The sequence below is a fragment of the Hyperolius riggenbachi genome, chromosome 5 (genome assembly GCF_040937935.1).
Source record: "Hyperolius riggenbachi isolate aHypRig1 chromosome 5, aHypRig1.pri, whole genome shotgun sequence".
NCBI classification, from domain to species: Eukaryota; Metazoa; Chordata; class Amphibia; order Anura; family Hyperoliidae; genus Hyperolius; species Hyperolius riggenbachi.
The window spans coordinates 356485214-356501814 of NC_090650.1; the positions used below are offsets into that span (position 1 = coordinate 356485214).

General features: G+C 46.2%; 1 protein-coding gene across 2 annotated transcripts in view; it reads right to left on the reverse strand.

Moving 5' to 3' along the window:
* Nucleotides 1–797: 797 nt before the first annotated feature.
* The window catches only part of CPA6 (carboxypeptidase A6), a 160463-nt gene continuing 144659 nt past the window's right edge, over nucleotides 798–16601 (reverse strand). For both annotated transcript variants that reach the window (XM_068234820.1, XM_068234819.1), the window contains 3 exons: nucleotides 8826–9028; nucleotides 4953–5037; nucleotides 798–2589 (listed from right to left, as the gene is read on the reverse strand). In XM_068234820.1, the coding sequence (XP_068090921.1) occupies nucleotides 2402–2589; nucleotides 4953–5037; nucleotides 8826–9028 (476 nt within the window). In that variant the 3' untranslated portion in view covers nucleotides 798–2401. The remainder of the gene's footprint in view (nucleotides 2590–4952; nucleotides 5038–8825; nucleotides 9029–16601) is intronic.

Consider the following 16601-nt stretch of genomic DNA (forward strand, 5'->3'; position numbering starts at 1 on the left):
TTTGGTTATCTGAACTTTAATGGAATGACTGGAAAGCATTTTTCACATGATTAGGGTTATCCTCCTATGAATATACATGAGTCTATTTGTACTTGAGTCCACACCAAGTGGGTACCAGTGTTTGATCACAAAAGTTGAGTGGTAATAGAGGTGATCAAGTGTGTTTTCTTTGCTACCGTTTTGGAACAGGGCGGAACCATAACCGTGCTTTTTTTTTTTAGAGGACTGGGATTATGTATACATTTAATGACACTACATCGATTCAGGCTCTGGCAATAGACAGTGGGATGTGGCATAGCACAATAAAAGGAAGTAAAAAGTTCAAAGTCATGAATTCGTAGTGTGAACAGGAACCTGGGATTACCATTCTAAAAACAGCAAGAATTTTGCACTTTAACTGTATTGTTAATATGGCCACCTATTGAGATGAGATGGATTCGCTCTCCCAAACTGACCATTGCAGATTAATTTGTACTAAAATACCGAAGGGAAAAAATGGTTGTTATAAGTGAAAATGCAGCTCAGATTCAGAATCGTTTCTTAAAGTGGATCTCCAGCGTAAAGTAAAAATCTAGCTGGTTACCAGTAAAATAAATTTATAGTTACCGCTACCTGCGCTGCCTTGTCCCGCAAAGCCGTTCCGAAGACCGTGCATCACTCGACTTCCGGCGCCGGGTCCCGCCTCCCCTCTCTCCCTGGAGAAAAATGCCAAGATGTTTACTGTAGTAAATATCTTGGTGTTTTTCTCCAGGGAGAGAGGGGAGGCGGGGCCAGAAGTGGAGTGATACGAGGTCCTCGGAACGGCTTTGCGGGACTAGGCAGCGCAATAACTATAACATTCTAGTGTCAGAGATATCTTCAGTGATCCAACCAGACAGATCACTATGTCATGATTGCTACAGTTCCTGCTGGCGCTTTGGAATGTATTTATGGAATGCTGTTTAACCACTAGAGGACCACAGGTTTTTACCCCCTAGTCACTAGGCGATTTTTTAGGGCCCATTTTCACTAGAGCGAATCTGCATGCGTTTCCTGCATGCAGATTCGCATAGACAACACAAGTGGATGGGCCTGTTTCCACTTGTCAGAAATCCTGTGCGGTTTTGTGTGCAGGAAAAATCTGCATGGCAAAGCCCTCAGAGTGCGATTTGCATATAATGTATTTAATAGGAAATTTGCATGCGTTTTTCATATGCGAATTTTACAGCGAATTTGCAGGCATTTTCGCATAAAATCAATGTAAAAGTACACAGGCACTGACATGGTTAAATTTGCATACTTACTAACATATGCGAAAACGCCCACGAATTCGCGGTAAAATTCTCGGTAGAATTTGCATCCGCGTGCGAATTCGTTTTCACGTTTTCCACAACTAATTTGCACCGCACAAGTGGAAACGGGCCCATATAATTCCGCACTTCACAACTTTAACAGTTTATTGCTTAATGCTCAGCCATACAACTTACTACCCAAATGAATTTTACCTCCTTTTCTTCCCATTAATAGAGCATTCTTTTTGTGGTCTCTGATTGCTGCTGAGATTAGCAGTGTTTTTTTTATTTTTTATTTATTAATTAAAAAAGTGGGCCAAAATTGTACACTGGGACCAAGTCGCGGGCCAACCTCAATGCCTACTGGCCTCCCTCATTAAGTTCCCAGATGTCTGATGGCCTCCCTCCCCTATACAGTTCCCTTGTGTCTAGAGGTCCCCCCTCCCTTATACAGGTCCCTAGTGTTTAGTGCCTCCCATATGGCTTACCTGGGGTTCTAGGGCTTCACCTCCAATATACAGTAGCTTCCCTGGTGGTCTAGAGTGGGCCAAACATAATGCATAGTGGGGAAACCACTTGAGGGCCAAATGTAATCGCTCTGAGGGCCAGATTTGGCCTGAAGGGCGGAGTTTGACATGTATGCTTTAAATGGAATTGAAGTGCATTTTAAGATATACTCTTAGGGCTCGTTTCCACTAGAGCGAATCTGCATGCGTTTCCTGCATGCAGATTCGCTCAACCAATACAAGTGGATGGCGCCGTTTCCACTTGTCAGGAATTCTGTGCGGCTCGCTCTGCAGAAAAAATCTGCACAGCAGAGCCGTCAGAATTCGCACGCCGCACACTCGCACGCGAATCGTCGGTCATGTAACTAAATAGGAAAACCGCAAGCACTTGAGTCTTGTGGTTTTCCCGGCGTTTCCGCGTGCGATTTCATTTAAAAACCCATGTCAATGCTTGCCGGCATTGACATGGTTAAAATCGCGTCGTTAAAACCACGGGCGATTCCGCGTGAAAATCCACATGGAAACGTCAACGAATCCGCAACCGCATGCGGATTCGTTGACGCGGTTTCCGCGAGCAAATCGCGCCGCTCAAGTGGAAACGTACCCTTATTCCCCATATAAAACTTAACGGCATTTCCTAAGCAAGTGCATTGTGATATTCTTAACTGCTAACATTGTTTCTATACAAGTTGGCCGAATAAGGCCTTCTGGAAGTAAAAATCCATAATATCCAGTGTCCCGAAGTTCAAAGGCAAATGCGTATGGTATACCAATATTATAGGCCCAGTCAATGGAGCTGCCGGAACTAAGATCTGAAACACAAAATTAATTTTGTCATTGGTAACAGGCATATATGCTAAAAGTCAGATACAAATATAAGAAAATAGGGACAGTCACTGTGGGGGAACCACGGTAACCTATGTGACAAACGAGACCAGTAGCCAAATAGTGCAGAAATGTAGGATACTGGGTATAGCTCAATATACAAGAGTAGTTATACTCACAAAGGTGGGTTGCAGAACCTGCAACCACCATACATTGCCAATGGGGAAAATACCGACCCCACTTAGTGCTCCAGGTCCTGCTAGAACAGGGAGGTCACACTCCTACGGTTCTTAGTGGCTGTGGATGGCACCACACCAGTGGAGGGGACATCACACCTCCAAAAAGAGGTGTAATAGGCAATGTAGAAAGGTGGAGGGATATATATATCAGGATGTCCATTGTATAGAAAATACAAAATTAAATAAAAAAAGGTATCTTACCTCTCCAGATGACATAACCCAGAAAAAAAGGAGGGTTTATATCTGGTAAGGTTTATTCACGCACGATTATAAAAAGACAAATCGTTTCACGGGACTTCGCCCGCTTCCTCAGGTCAATAAGAGTGCCTTGAGCAGTGCAGTTTAAAGCGGATCCGCAATGAAAAACTAACTATAACAAGTAACTTGTCTATATATCTTATCTAAAGCTTAAATGTTTTACACAGCAAATCTAGCTGCAAACAGCTTCAACAGTGTATGATTATATCTTCCTGTGATACAATGAGAGCAGCCATGTTCTGTTTGTTATCATTACACACAGGCAAGCTGATCTGCATCTCCAGCCCTCAGCCTGTGAAAACTCCACTCCCCTCTCCTCCTCTCTCCTCCCCTCTCCAACCCTTGCTCTGAAATCTCTGGATGGTAATGCCTCCTTCTTCGGGAAAAGCCTCCTCCCCCAGGCTGAACTCCCATGAGCACTTGCTACATGGGACTCAGAATGCCTAGGCCCTGGAGGAGCTGTGGGCGAGGCTTGTTTAGTTTATAGGAAATTAGGGTATTAAAACAAAAAAAAGTATTTGGCTTGAGGAATGCCCTATGAACTAGATGTAAGGGGCACAATTATGCAATGAGTAAAAGTTTATCTTGGATCCACTTTAAAGAGTGGGCACGAAAAGATAACTCGTTTTATATATAATTTTATTTTCTATACAATGGACTTCCTGATATATATACAGTATATATATATATATATATATATATATATATATATGTGTATATATATATATATATATATATATGTATATATATATATATATATATATATATATATATATATATATATATATATATATATATATATATATATATAGATCCCTGGGTGCCCCCACCTTTCTACAGATACAAATATAAACTTGTGGTATTTAAACTTTTTAGTTAGCATCGAAATGTATCATTTTGGCAATGCATTTTTTGTTTCTGGCTACACCATTCTCACAGAACAGAAAGAGTTTTCTTGGGTAGCTACTGAGGCAGAAAGTAACATTTCTGAACAAAGCCCCCCAGAATCATATCCTTGCTGGATGCCAAGCAAGATAAAAACAAACACCGTCAATGCTTGGTTCCTCCTGCCTTCGTCCAGTGTGTGTGTTTCTCCTACGTCTGTCTGATTTATTTGGAAGTGGCTAAAAAATGAAACAAAAGGCTTTTCATTTCAAGGGCCTACTCCATACAGCGCTTTGATGAAAATCATGCACTGGTTATATCTGACAGGATCAAAACAGCAAATAAATCTGCGTGCTCTTGGATCCCAACTGGGGTGCAAGCCACCTACTAGAATGTTCAACGGATCTTATTTCTGAAGAAAGGGGAACAAAATCATTGTTACCAACATAATAAACAGCACATTGGTTTGATATGTGAAGTGTCTGCTTCAAAACGATATTCAGTGGTGTAGCGGCGTTGGTGCTGCAATCCTCCGTCCTTTCTATAGTTCTGCTTGGCAGGCCTCCAACTACCCAGGAGAACATTTAATGCGGTCTAATGCCAGCGTTCATTTTACAAGTTCCAGCTGCAAGTCCTTGATACCAGCGTATACAAAGCCCATACCCTCACAAAGAGTTCATAATCTTATCCAGGTCCCTTGCTTACAAATATATTATACACTTTTGGAAAATGGTGATATTTACGAACGTGTCCCCTGGGTCTATTCTATGAACACACTTATATATTCCAAGTAGCGATACCTTTTGTTTATTATGCCTTGGTTATATGTTGTACACGCACATCGATATTAAATGTCAATTACACAGGTTTATGGGTAGGTTGGCTGTCAACATTGGTTTTTACAAGAAACGCAAGATTTTAGGATAGTTTGTCTAGAGAGACACAGATTCCTACAAAAAGATACTTACATAACGTGTATGATGCTGGACCATGTCTGTACCGCATGCCATAAGCTGAGTTTATGGCTTGAACAGCTTTATATGCAGCTGATTCCTGTGTTAAAAAAAATGCACAGAAAATACTACATTATACTGGTCTCTATCAGGAAGGACACCACCTTATTTCCACGCTGTAAATTGTTAGGGTCATTGGGAGGAACCCAAAAACGAAAATAAACTGATGTGAGATAAACAATTGAATCTGTCCTCCTATTCCTAAAAAATACTTTTTTTTTAGACAATTCATGGTTTTATTTTATGTATAAACATTTACAAAGTAGATTTAGCAGTGTCTAAAGCATCCCAGAGGGAAAATACATGAACTATTGAACTTTTTATCTATCCCTAGCAGTCAGAAACCCAGTTATTTGCTTAGAAAAATGTTTTATAGCTGTAATTTGTTATCAGTGAGGGACACTATAGGCCAGGGGTCAGGAACCTGTTTGGCTGAGAGAGCTATAAACGCACATATTTTAAAATGTAATTCTGCGGGAGCCATACAATGTGTTTCAAACTGGGACAGTAGGTCTCACGTTCCTGTTGCCATGGTGATGCGTACATAGTTGATCCTCCGGGTAGCGGAAGTGTCAGAAACGTCATCAGCTTCTCTTGGGTTTCAGCAACATCAGCAATTTTCCCCGAGAGCCAGAGAGGAGAAATACTGACTAACAGCTTGTACAATTAGCTAGCTGATTTGGTGGTTGATTTACTTTGTAGGACGAGATCCACGCACTTTAGCCTAGTAGGCTGCCTGTCAAGTGACAGGCAGCCTATTGGGCCAATCAAAGTGCGGGGATCTCGTTAATTAATTTCAAAAAAAAACCTGAGAATATTAAGAAAAATGTAAACCACAAATGCACAAAAATGCATGAAAAAATGCAAATGCAAACAAAAACACACAATGCAGAAATCTCGTGTTTTTCTGCACAGCCTAGTGTGCTCCCAGCCAGATGGCAAAGAAAACAGCATCCCCAATGGTGTATTGCTGTAGAACATGGAATAACATAGTGGGGCCAGAAATGACGTGTTGCAAAATGAACATAAATCATAGCCACCCAGTCTCCCGACCAGTTGATGCTTATTTATGGACAATTACCCATGAAGCGCTCTGAGGCATGCACTAGCACTGTGAGTACAATGCTATATTGACCCACTTTAAGGCCTTGTTTATAGGATCAATATTAAAGATTAAGAAAGCATCACATGCAATATACAGTAAAATGCCAGACAATGAAAGGTAAAGAAAAGCTTGGTCATTGGCAGCTACTGGGTAATTTCTACACCATTGACTATAAAAAGATGGATAATTCTGCTTTAGTAACATGAGGGATGGACAGGTCTGGGAGCAGCAAGCCAGTATACATCTCATGATGGGGCAATACAGTCTTATGCTTTCTGTTAGATATCAGAAACTGCCCAAAAACATTTATACTAGTTGCGTAAAGTGAATTTTTTTTGCATGAAACAAAAAATTGCTATGAAATATTGAAGTCCGACCCTGTTCATTTTCGAATTTATTTTATTAAAAAAATATATTTATGCATTAGTGTAGAGCCAGCTAGGAATATCTCAAGGTATATTTTTCCCGCAACCACTTAGGCTGGGTCCACACTAAGTACGGTTGCGGGACGGAGCCTGCGGTCCGTAATGCTGGCGGTCCGTGACCCTGGCAAACCTAAACGCATGTGCGTTTTTTTTGTTCCAAAAAATGGATGGAGGGGTATAGCAGCCAGGATGGGAGTGGCAGCGGGGTCGTTCCCCCTCCTCCCTCACCTGGGTCCCCCGTCCCCACTAACCCCCTCCAGGTACATGTGCAGAAATTGTTAAAATATAATGTCTGCAGGGGGGGGGGAACCTTCTCTCCACTTCCACCGCTCGCCGTGTCAGTCCCTGCAATGTCGCCCTCTGTACTTCGGAGGGCGGCATTGCAGGAAGTGATGCGGCGAGTGGTGGAAGTGTAGAGAAATTAATCTTCCTTGCTCGCTGCGGACATTATATTTTAACAATTTCTACGCATGTAGCTGAAGGGGGTAGCGGGGACTGGGGACCCAGATAAATATGTGATGCCGATGAAATATATTACCTACATATGCAGCGTTCGCTTTTTTGGAAAATGAAGAATTTTTAACCATGAAACCTACCGTAGTTGACAGCAAAGGTAGCAAAACTCTTGCTAAATAGAAGATGAGGCTGCTCTATATACAGAAAGTTATTATTTTATTACAGTGTAAACATTTTTTGGGGGAGAAAAATGTTTATAAAGCATCTCTGCTGATGTTGATTTTTTTTTTCTAATTAAATGAAAAATACAGAATAGGATGATATAAGAAGACAAAAGTGTATACATAAGAATAAAGAAACGTAGATCAGCAGGCAGAGTAAAGATGAAAAAAAGGACCATAAGTCCTTTGCAGGGCCACAACATGCGGGGGTTGTTACCCCAACTCCTCCTGGCTGCCAAACTGGAATAAGCCCTTGGTCCTAACAGTGGACAAGGGTGCTCTGCAAATGGGAAAGATAAGGCTTTGATGCCATTCCCTTTTGAAGGGTACCTTCTAATCCTGTGGGCTATTACTGCTCAGGGAGTGGAACCCTACACTTGTAAACACTACATTCCCTGGCCTGGAAAATACTAACTGGCATGGAGGCAGAGGGCTACTAAGAGTTGGGTGGGGTGTGTTGTGTATAGTTCTGCAAAAAGTGAATATTGACGTGAAATTGCCCTCCCCGAGCTCCATAAATGTATTTCAGAAAGGTGTGGATGGGCCATCCTCTTTATCAGGCTATGTATCGGGAAATGTGCAAGTGTATGCATGAATGTTAGTACATCTCATTGGTAATGGATACCACTATGCATTAATTAACAGCATTCTCAAATTATTTCAGTTATTGAAATTAATTTTAAACACATTTCTCCCTTGCTTATAATGTGCTTTGAAAGATCAATAAAAACATATTTGAAGAATATTTAAAGAGACACTGAAGCGAAAAAAAAATGATGATATTATGATTTGTATGTGTAGTACAGCTAAGAAATAATACATTAAGATCAGATACATCAGTCTAATTGTTTCCAGTACAGGAAGAGTTAAGAAACTCCAGCTGTTATCTCTATGCAAAAAAGCTATTAACTCTCCGACCAAGTTAGTCCTGGAGAGGGCTGTTATCTGACTTTTATTATCTCAAGTGTTATTGTACTGTTTACTTTTCCTCTGCTAGAGGAGACTTCATTACTTCACAGACTGCTCTGAAAGACTCATTTTGAATGCTGAGTGTTGTGTAATGTGCACATATTATAGAATAATGCAATGTTAGAAAAAACACTATATACCTGAAAATAAAAGTAGGAGAATATTTTATTTGCTGCTAATCTTCTAGTAATTATTCATAGTACACAACCAATTCACTATATCATATTTTTTTTTTCGCTTCAGTGTCTCTTTAAGGGTACATTCACATCATGACACGCGATCGGAACGCAGCGCCTACCATTGCACGCCATCTGCGCCGCTACGCGCTGCTGATCCCATTTATTACAGTGAATGGGTCAGCGCTGCGCTTGTGGGCAGAATGCATGCAGCAGTACGCAAGTGCATCATAGCGCATCGCACTGCTACCTATCGCCTATGATGCGGATGGCAGAAGGGCTGTCTATGCCCTTCTGCCATTCTTGCATGTCGCACATCATACACGCTTCCAAATGTGCACAGAAGCACGTCATGATATGATTGAGGCCTAAATGCTTTGCAGCAGAAAAAAATACATTAGGTAAAAATGACAAGTGTTCTTTGCATTCCACACCCATATGACAATCCATTTGGTTGGCTCGCCACTTTTACTTACCACGCACTTGTAATTTGGGATGGCATCGTATTGGTAGGAATAGGGATAGAGCAGCATTTGAGCATAGGCATGGAATGTAATGTAGATTTTAATAAACTTTCTCCTTTTGTAGATAAACTGGGCAACTGCTTTCACCTCTGGCTCAGATTCTGCATAGGGTCCACAGTAAGTGCTGTCACATGGATTGTAGGACGCCCCTTCCTCTAGAGTGTAAAACAAGAAGAATACTATTCATGTAAACTGAACAAGCACATTTAGGTTCTTTTTTTTTAATAAAAAGGCCAGAGAGAAAGGCAGGCTATTGGAGTCTTAACAGCAAACCTGGACTGAAAATAAACTTATGAGACAATTAATTGTATGCGAAGTACTCATGGGAAATAGAACCTTCCTGCAGTCTCACATTCTTAGTTTCAGTTTAAAGTGTACCTGAGGTAGATTTTCCGTAGTGAGTGGAGCCCACAGGCATGTTACTTGGCCAATGACATGCCTGTATGCCTTATTTTCACCATGCCGAGGCCCCCTTCTGCCGTTAAATCACCCCTAAAATATTCAACAAGCAGCTTGTCAAATGCCCCAAAACAGGAAGGGGTGTGGTTAGCTGCAATAGAATTTACCAGTACACTATCCAGCAGTGGCTGGATAGTGCACTGGTTAAGGGCTCTGCCTCTGACACAAGTGACCTGCAGTGGCATAGCAATAGGGGTTGCAGAGGTTGTGACCAGTGGTGCTCAGCAGAGCTCAAATATTCGAGTAGCTCGAATATTCGAGCTCTTTTTCAGCTATTCGAGCTCGGTATTCGAGCTCCGAATAGCTGGAGCTATTCGAATGGGCTATCCGAGTACACTCGAATAGCCCATTCACTATTCGAGCTATTCGAGCAACCCGGCGCTATTCGAGCTCGGTACCGAGCTCGAATAGCGTCATAGCCCAGATTGATGTCCTTAGAGCCAATCAGAGGGCTCCCAGGCCCTCTGACGGCAGCCAATCACAGAGGGGGACCCTGGCCAGCCCCTACCCTATAAATAGCGGCCGCCATGTTAGGTTTTTCCATGCTTGCCTGAGACTTGTACAGAGAGAGAGTTGCTCCTTTGTGCTTTGGCTTAGCAAGTGCTCTATTGTGGTCATTTACCTAGCGTTTTTGCTCACCTACACCTGCCATATACACCTATATTGTTGTTAGTTAGATAGACATTGTATTTTAGTTAGTAGCTTGTGTGTTACATTAGAGACAGCCAGGCAGCTGCTGCAAGCTTACAGGTCTAGGCCTCAGGGGGGCCTTGCCTCTGTGGGCAGCTGTCCTCTGTTTATTTCTCTCATACCAGTATTTCTGCTGTCCTTTACTAATAGTATTGTAGTTATACTGTACTAGGAGTAGGACACTCACTGACTGTCACTGTTTATAGGCTACTAGCTAGCTCCTGCGTGTGTGCACTCACTCACTGTCTGTGTGTACTGTACACACACTCTATTTCCTTCTGATTACTGATAGATTATTGTTAGTTAGTTGTACTTACTTACTACTTACTCTTACTGTACCCGTAGGGACACTCAGTCACTGTTCATATAGGCTACTAGCTCCTGCGTGTGCACACTGCACTCACTGTCTGAGTGTACACACACCCACACTCCACTTCCTTCTGATCGCTGATTGATTATCGTAATTAGTTAGTTGTACTTACTGTTACTACTTACTCTTACTGTACTAGGAGTCTAGGACACTCAGTCACTGTCCATAGGCTACTAGCTCCTGCGTGCGTGCACTCACTGTCTGAGTGTACACACACAACACACACTCTATTTCCTTCTGATCGCTGATTGATTATCGTAATTAGTTAGTTCTACTTACTGTTACTACTTACTCTTACTGTACTAGGAGTCTAGGACACTCAGTCACTGTGTTCATAGGCTACTAGCTCCTGCGTGCGTGCACTCACTGTCTGAGTGTACACACACCCACACTCCATTTCCTTCTGATCGCTGATTGATTATTGTAATTAGTTAGTTCTACTTACTGTTACTACTTACTCTTACTGTACTAGGAGTCTAGGACACTCAGTCACTGTGTTCATAGGCTACTAGCTCCTGCGTGCGTGCACTCACTGTCTGAGTGTACACACACCCACACTCCACTTCCTTCTGATCGCTGATTGATTATCGTAATTAGTTAGTTCTACTTACTGTTACTACTTACTCTTACTGTACTAGGAGTCTAGGACACTCAGTCACTGTGTTCATAGGCTACTAGCTCCTGCGTGCGTGCACTCACTGTCTGAGTGTACACACACCCACACTCCACTTCCTTCTGATCGCTGATTGATTATTGTAATTAGTTAGTTCTACTTACTGTTACTACTTACTCTTACTGTACTAGGAGTCTAGGACACTCAGTCACTGTGTTCATAGGCTACTAGCTCCTGCGTGCGTGCACTCACTGTCTGAGTGTACACACACCCACACTCCACTTCCTTCTGATCGCTGATTGATTATTGTAATTAGTTAGTTCTACTTACTGTTACTACTTACTCTTACTGTACTAGGAGTCTAGGACACTCAGTCACTGTGTTCATAGGCTACTAGCTCCTGCGTGCGTGCACTCACTGTCTGAGTGTACACACACCCACACTCCACTTCCTTCTGATCGCTGATTGATTATTGTAATTAGTTAGTTCTACTTACTGTTACTACTTACTCTTACTGTACTAGGAGTCTAGGACACTCAGTCACTGTGTTCATAGGCTACTAGCTCCTGCGTGCGTGCACTCACTGTCTGAGTGTACACACACCCACACTCCACTTCCTTCTGATCGCTGATTGATTATCGTAATTAGTTAGTTCTACTTACTGTTACTACTTACTCTTACTGTACTAGGAGTCTAGGACACTCAGTCACTGTGTTCATAGGCTACTAGCTCCTGCGTGCGTGCACTCACTGTCTGAGTGTACACACACCCACACTCCACTTCCTTCTGATCGCTGATTGATTATCGTAATTAGTTAGTTCTACTTACTGTTACTACTTACTCTTACTGTACTAGGAGTCTAGGACACTCAGTCACTGTGTTCATAGGCTACTAGCTCCTGCGTGCGTGCACTCACTGTCTGAGTGTACACACACCCACACTCCACTTCCTTCTGATCGCTGATTGATTATTGTAATTAGTTAGTTCTACTTACTGTTACTACTTACTCTTACTGTACTAGGAGTCTAGGACACTCAGTCACTGTGTTCATAGGCTACTAGCTCCTGCGTGCGTGCACTCACTGTCTGAGTGTACACACACCCACACTCCACTTCCTTCTGATCGCTGATTGATTATCGTAATTAGTTAGTTCTACTTACTGTTACTACTTACTCTTACTGTACTAGGAGTCTAGGACACTCAGTCACTGTGTTCATAGGCTACTAGCTCCTGCGTGCGTGCACTCACTGTCTGAGTGTACACACACCCACACTCCACTTCCTTCTGATCGCTGATTGATTATCGTAATTAGTTAGTTCTACTTACTGTTACTACTTACTCTTACTGTACTAGGAGTCTAGGACACTCAGTCACTGTGTTCATAGGCTACTAGCTCCTGCGTGCGTGCACTCACTGTCTGAGTGTACACACACCCACACTCCACTTCCTTCTGATCGCTGATTGATTATCGTAATTAGTTAGTTCTACTTACTGTTACTACTTACTCTTACTGTACTAGGAGTCTAGGACACTCAGTCACTGTGTTCATAGGCTACTAGCTCCTGCGTGCGTGCACTCACTGTCTGAGTGTACACACACCCACACTCCACTTCCTTCTGATCGCTGATTGATTATCGTAATTAGTTAGTTCTACTTACTGTTACTACTTACTCTTACTGTACTAGGAGTCTAGGACACTCAGTCACTGTGTTCATAGGCTACTAGCTCCTGCGTGCGTGCACTCACTGTCTGAGTGTACACACACCCACACTCCACTTCCTTCTGATCGCTGATTGATTATTGTAATTAGTTAGTTCTACTTACTGTTACTACTTACTCTTACTGTACTAGGAGTCTAGGACACTCAGTCACTGTGTTCATAGGCTACTAGCTCCTGCGTGCGTGCACTCACTGTCTGAGTGTACACACACCCACACTCCACTTCCTTCTGATCGCTGATTGATTATTGTAATTAGTTAGTTCTACTTACTGTTACTACTTACTCTTACTGTACTAGGAGTCTAGGACACTCAGTCACTGTGTTCATAGGCTACTAGCTCCTGCGTGCGTGCACTCACTGTCTGAGTGTACACACACTAAATTTACTTGTGATTACTACTGATTATTGTAACTGCTAGTTGTACTTCCTGACTGTTACTACTTACTTACTGTACTAGGGGACACTCACTCAGTCACCTCACCAACCAACCCACTCCATTAAAGTACCCCACTTTTCACCCGCCCTTTTAAAAAACTTTTGTCTATACTCCCAAAACATTGAAGATGTCTGGAAGTGGCAGCCAGCGCGGTTTGGGCAAGGGGAAGGGCAGCAAGGGAATCAGGAGGAGAGGGAGCAGCATTGTGGCAAGCCGCGGCCGCGGGCGCGCCACCATGCACAGTTCCGCAGCAGCAGCAGCAGCGTCAGTGGCTAACATTCCTCCCATAGCCACTGGCCGTGGACGCCTTGGGCGCCGCCCAGCAGGAGCATCTGCAACTCACGCTGCAGAGACACAGCAGCAGCAGCGTGTAGCACCTGCTCCCATTTTCCTCCAGCCGGGTCGGAAACGTCCCATTGAGGAAAAGGATGCAGACACTGTGGTGCAACTCATGACGGAGGATGAGCAGCCCGCCATCAGCTCTGCATCCGAGGCCTCCACCCTCACCACCACCACCACCACCACCACCACCCCTGTTCGCAGCAGCCGCCCAGCAGGGCCTGGGGAGGAGGCCAGTTCACCATCAGTCGCCGACCTGTCACTCAGCAGTCTTTTTACCCCAGGCACCATCAGGGTATTGTCTGCTGTTGTTGGCGATTTTGAGGAGGAGATGCTGATGGGCACTTTGGGGGAGGAGGGATTGGACAGCAAGACTGTGGCGACAGTCAAGCGTCCCATCCATGCATCAGGAGAGGAGTTTGGGGGGTCATCATCCCAGCAGGACATGTTTCAGGAGGGGCATGATGATGATGACCCGGTGACAGACAGAGACTGGGTGCCACCACCTCCAGGGGATGTCGTCCTCAGCAGCTCTGAGGAGGAGGAGGAGGATGCGCTTGTGGGCCTTGCAAGGAGGCGCATCATTGCAAGCATTGGCAGCGTCCCACAGCCTGCTGGTGTCTCAGGCTCAGCAGCAGCAGCAGCAGCATCAGCCAGTACCACCACCAGCCGCACCCAAGCCCCCCCCCCAACCACCACAGGGAGACAGGCAGCAGCGCTTCCATGCCGTAGGGGGATGTTTCTGTCACCAATCTGGCGCTTTTTCACCATGCCCACTGTGGACAGCAAGTACGCCACTTGCAACCACTGTCAGCGGAAGTTGAGCAGAGGTGCAGACCCCTTAAAGTTCAGCACCAGCTCGCTCATCAACCACCTTGCTGCGAAACATTTCCACCAGCATGAGGAGTTCCAGAGGCTGAAGGAATCTGGTGCTGGCAGTGGCACCACACCCATCATTGCACAGCCTTCAGCAGCAGCAGCAACAGCAGCCACCCGCCCTCCTGCTCCTCCAGCAGCACCAGCAGGAGTGCGGAAACGCACTGCTCCTCCCCCCTCTGCAACTCCTGCCGCCGACACTGAGGCCTGTTCTGGCAGCCAGTCCTCAGTGGCCTCCTCCGCTGTGTCTGCTGATTCCCGTGCCAGCAAAAAGCGACGCCAGAGCCTGTTGAGCGAGTCCTTCCAGGGGGTGGTTAGGGCTCTGCCTCCCAGCAGCCGTCGCGTGCGGCAGCTGAACGGCTTGCTGGCACGGGCCATGTGCTCCCAACTCCTGCCGTACACGCTCGTGCAGGAGGGGAGCGACATTCGTGCGCTGCTTGCTTGCGCAGCCCCAGACTGGCAGCTCCCCAGCAGACACTTTTTCTCCCGCAAGGCCATTCCTGCACTGCACCGCTTTGTGATGGCCAATGTGGAGAGAGGGCTGGAGCACGCGGTTGGTGAAAGGGTCCACGTCACCATGGACTCCTGGAGCAGCCGCTTCGGGACAGGCCGCTACCTGTCCTTCACTGTCCACTGGGTCAGCTTGGTGGAAGGGGGTGAGGATGGGAGAGCAGCAGCGGGCACAGCAGCAGCAGCAACACAGTGGGTGGTGCCACCCCGCAGGGTCAGGGGAACTGCAGCAGGTTCCTCCGATCCTCTGCCATCCTCCGGCACACCTGGCCAAACCCCCCGCCTCAGCAGCAGCGTGAAGGCCCGCCACTGCCAAGCGCTGCTGCACTTGGTCAGCCTTGGGAAGACCAAGCTGACGGCAACCCATGTGTTGGCCAAACTCCAGGAGCAGGAGAGGATTTGGCTGACACCCAGAGGCCTCAGAGTCGGAGAGGTGGTGGCCGACAATGGGGCCAATCTGGTTGCCGCAATAGACAGGGGAAACCTGACCCACATCCCCTGTCTTGCCCACGTGCTGAACCTGGTGGTGCAGAAGTTCCTGCGCACCTACCAGGGGATGGGCGAACTGCTGGAAACGGCAAGGAATGTTGTGCGTCATTTCCGGCGCTCGGCTGCAGCCTGTGCGAGCCTGGAAGACGTGCAAAAGGAGCTGGATCTGCCACGCCATCGGCTGATCCTTGACGTTCCGACTCGCTGGAACTCCACCCTGGCGATGTTGGAGCGTCTGGTTGAACAGAGGCACGCTGTCAACCAGTACCTTGCCCTGGCCACTGTTTCCGCAGCTCAGAGAAGGGACAAGACCAGCAACATCGTCCATCGTCCCCGATGATGACTGGAGGCACATGCAGCAGGTGTGCTTTGTGCTGGCTCCCTTCCTGCAGGCCACAAACATGGTGAGCAGGGACCATGCTATGGTCTGCGAGTGGGTGCCCCTGGTTTCTCTGCTGAACAGGGCCCTCGATGCTTTGCTGGAACAGGGAGCGGCAGCCTTGGACCAGCAGGAGCGGCAACCAGCTGCGCAGTCCACCTCTGAGGGGGAGGAGGAGGAGGACTTGGTGGAGGTCCCTGACCTGGCTGCTGATGAGGGGGATCAGCACAGCGCAGCTGAGTTGGTGCGGGGGTGGAGAGAGGATGAGGCGGCAGAGGAGGAGGATGAGGACAGCACTGACGTCGATGTGCCAGCAGACGTGGCCCGCCTCTTCCCAATGGCAGCGCACATGCTGACGTGCCTGCGCAGGGACCCCAGGGTGATCCAGATGAAGCAGAGGGAGGACATCTGGATCAGCATGATGTTGGACCCACGCCTCAAGGGGAAGTTGAGCCAGTTCCTGCCGCCTGCAGGAGGAGACCCAGCGCAACAAATAAGGAGCTTGCAGCAGGCCCTTGTTGAGCGCTTGGAGGAAGCCTTCCCCCAGCCTTCCACCCCCACTGTCCAGCAGCCAGCACAGAGGCAGCAGCAGGTGCCTGCATCCAGCAGCAGCAAGCGCCCCACAGACCTGCTGTCTCTCAGCCACGAGCTTTACAGGACTGTAGAGGCTCCGGCAGCAGTGACTAGAGAGGAGATGCATGCAGCAGCATCCTCCTCCGGTCACAGCCAGCGCCTGACCCGCATGGTGGCTGACTACATGGGGTCGTACAGCGGGCTTGACAGCGATGCCCCTGTTGATCCCATGGAGTATTGGGTCAAGCGCCTGGAGATCTGGAGCGAGCTGGCG